The sequence below is a fragment of the Capsicum annuum genome, chromosome 11 (genome assembly GCF_002878395.1).
Source record: "Capsicum annuum cultivar UCD-10X-F1 chromosome 11, UCD10Xv1.1, whole genome shotgun sequence".
NCBI classification, from domain to species: Eukaryota; Viridiplantae; Streptophyta; class Magnoliopsida; order Solanales; family Solanaceae; genus Capsicum; species Capsicum annuum.
Genome location: NC_061121.1, coordinates 673,074 through 675,805, shown reverse-complemented (window position 1 = coordinate 675,805; position 2,732 = coordinate 673,074). Strand labels below are relative to the sequence as shown.

Sequence of the window (2,732 nt, the reverse complement as noted above, 5' to 3'; positions counted from 1 at the left end):
TTGGAGGAAGCAAATTTCTAAATTTAGAAATAATTCAATTGTAATTTTCCCATTTTATTTTTGGCGAGGTAACTATTAACAATTATATCAATATTTATAATTCTTTTAGATCACAAAAATTTTCTCATTTCATTTGACTTTTTTGAACTCCTTTATCAAAAATTTTAACTCCGCCTCTAATAATTACATTTTCAATTAAGTTGCTTGATGATGCATTATATTGTGAATAATAAGTTTTTGCAACTAAGGTACTATATTTAGTACTACTCCATAATTTATGGGTCAAGTCTACCGTTACGCAGGTGACTGAGGGCGAGCTGATGAGGGTGGAACAAAGAAAAAGACTAAGACGGTTGAGACTTGTAGTCTAATAAGTCCGAATGTAGAATGCATATAACAGTATCTTAAACGAATTTTACTTCAGAAAAAAGAGTGACAAAAAGTAGAATATTATTAAAAAAAATATTTACAATAATAGTCTATATTACTTGAACTCATAAGCCCCTAGGTTTCTAATTTCCATTCTTTTGTTAAGAAACAGCCACTGCTCTTTGAATCTCCCCTTCTGTTATTGGCAAGAATCCTACACGTTTCTGCATTATATAAAAAGAAAAAAAAAAAAAGTTTAGCCCAAAGAATATTATAAAAAAAAAAATACATATATTCAAGATTATTTTGAAACATATCGGTGTCAAGTGACCAAAAGGTCAACACGTTCAAAACGTGAAAATAACCTGTCGCAAAAATACAGTATCAAGTTGTACACAATAGACCTTTGTGGTCACTCGTCTGAACCTTTTCCAAATTTCGCTTGTAGTAGGAGTTTTAGTGCACCGGACAACCCATATTTAATTTGTAATAACCAAAGTTGACATCATAGTGATGAATTACGTACGTTATCATCATGGTGAATAATCTATTTCAACAAATTTTATTTTTCTAAATAATTATAAACAATTCTGGTTGTTACACTGCCAAAAAGGCTTACTACTAACTGGTAGTTAACCAATAATTTTCATCATATATATTATCCATAAATATTACGCATAAAGAATATATGCAGCTTAAATTATCGATTAAGCTAAGCAAGAAGCATAATAAGCAGTCACTTTTTAAGTGAGGATAATGTTCGAGTCAGTTTGCGTACATCTCAATTGTTTCATCGAATATATTTCAAGCATAAATAATGCATGTTCGATACAATGAAAAATACTTTTTATTTCTAATAGAAGCAATTATTCTAGAAAAGAGAAATTTCAACTCTATTGTTATATTTCCCTATATATATGCCAACTTTGACTATATCAAATGAGGAAATTAAAATCCAAATTCAATTTTGAAACTCCTTCCGTCATAATTTATGCGGCGATGCTTGACCTAGCATCAATCGAGAATTTAAGAAAAAGAAAATACTTTTAAAACTTAATCTAAATTTTAAAACAAACTGTAAATTTTGATGTACTACTTTTTTTTCTTCTTCTAATTATTATGTCTAAGTTAGGTTACGTGTACCTCAATTAATTTTACGAGTAACTATTTACTACTATTCATTTAATAAATAACTTTAGAATCATGAAAAGAAAAGAGTACCTCTCTTGATTTGAGTCCTTTCTTTGTTACTCCACCATTATTATGACTTTGTTCTTCCATCAAACTACCATTTCCATCATTATTATTCTTCATGCAAAGTTTCATAATTTTCTCAGCAGCCTCATTCTCATCTTTGCTTTCCATCATCAATTTTTCCACCTCCGCTTTCGATAGTCTCAGCTTCAGCCTCATAGGGTGGGCCTGGAACGGCCCACCACTATGAACTGTGTCTGAAGCTGAGTTGTTGTTGTTGTTATTATTATGAAAAGACGTGCACTCCTCAGTCATAATGTTGGCAGGCTTCATGATTGACAAGTCAGACGTGGATCTCCGCGCTAGCATTAGTGTCTCGAGCCTATCCTTCGCGCTCATTTGGATTGCGGATCGAACCCTCCTAGTGTTTTTTTTATGTTCCTCGGGGAATTTAGGTAATTCCACGAGGAAATAAAGCCTTTTAGACTTTAACTCTTGTTGTGGCTCCAATGGCTTTGCTCGAATCCCGAAATGCTTAACTTCTTCCGATTCTAATAATACCATCGATGGATAATTTTTTAGAACCTCGTTCGCATAAATTGGGGTTCTGAATTTCATCGTTTGTCCATCGATTTTCATAACTTTTGTTGTTTTTTTCCCTCCTAGACTGTTCCCCATTTTTCTTTTTTCTTTTTTTGTGAGTTTAACACCAAAACTAAGAAAAGAAATTTAGGATGGAAAAAAGATTGTTTTGGGGTTTTATTTATGTGCCTTTTTATAGAATATTGGTGTAAGATAAGGACGAATGGGTAAACAGTAGCTGTTTAATTTGTTAAAGGGTCAAAGAAGGACTACACATTTGAAAAATATGGACACATTTCTAATTAAAAAGAGTTTTAAAATTTAAAGTTATATACATCAGTATAGTTATTTTTATTAATTATAGCAAGTTTGAGATTATAAATGCGGTATATTTTATGAAAGCTTACTTATAAATATCTTTTGAATGATATGATGGTGTAAAATATATTATTGATGTTTGTCAATCCTGTCCCGTGCCGCTCTATTATCATCCCTATTAAACGTTGCTCTGCCCCATGCTGTCCTGCGCCGCTCTAGTTGCCTTCTCTTGTTAGTTGCAAGGGCGGAGCCACCTTAAACGAAGGGTG

At 32.2% G+C, this 2,732-nt stretch overlaps 1 protein-coding gene across 1 annotated transcript; it reads right to left on the bottom strand.

The window, feature by feature from the left end:
- Positions 1-433: 433 nt before the first annotated feature.
- LOC107852859 (uncharacterized protein At1g66480) lies at positions 434-2,445 on the bottom strand. The gene is made up of 2 exons (XM_016697911.2): positions 1,591-2,445; positions 434-593 (listed from the first exon to the last, which is right to left on the bottom strand). The coding sequence occupies exons 1-2, from the start codon at positions 2,239-2,241 to the stop codon at positions 531-533; spliced, it is 714 nt and encodes a 237-aa protein (XP_016553397.1). The 5' UTR covers positions 2,242-2,445; the 3' UTR covers positions 434-530.
- Positions 2,446-2,732: the final 287 nt, after the last annotated feature.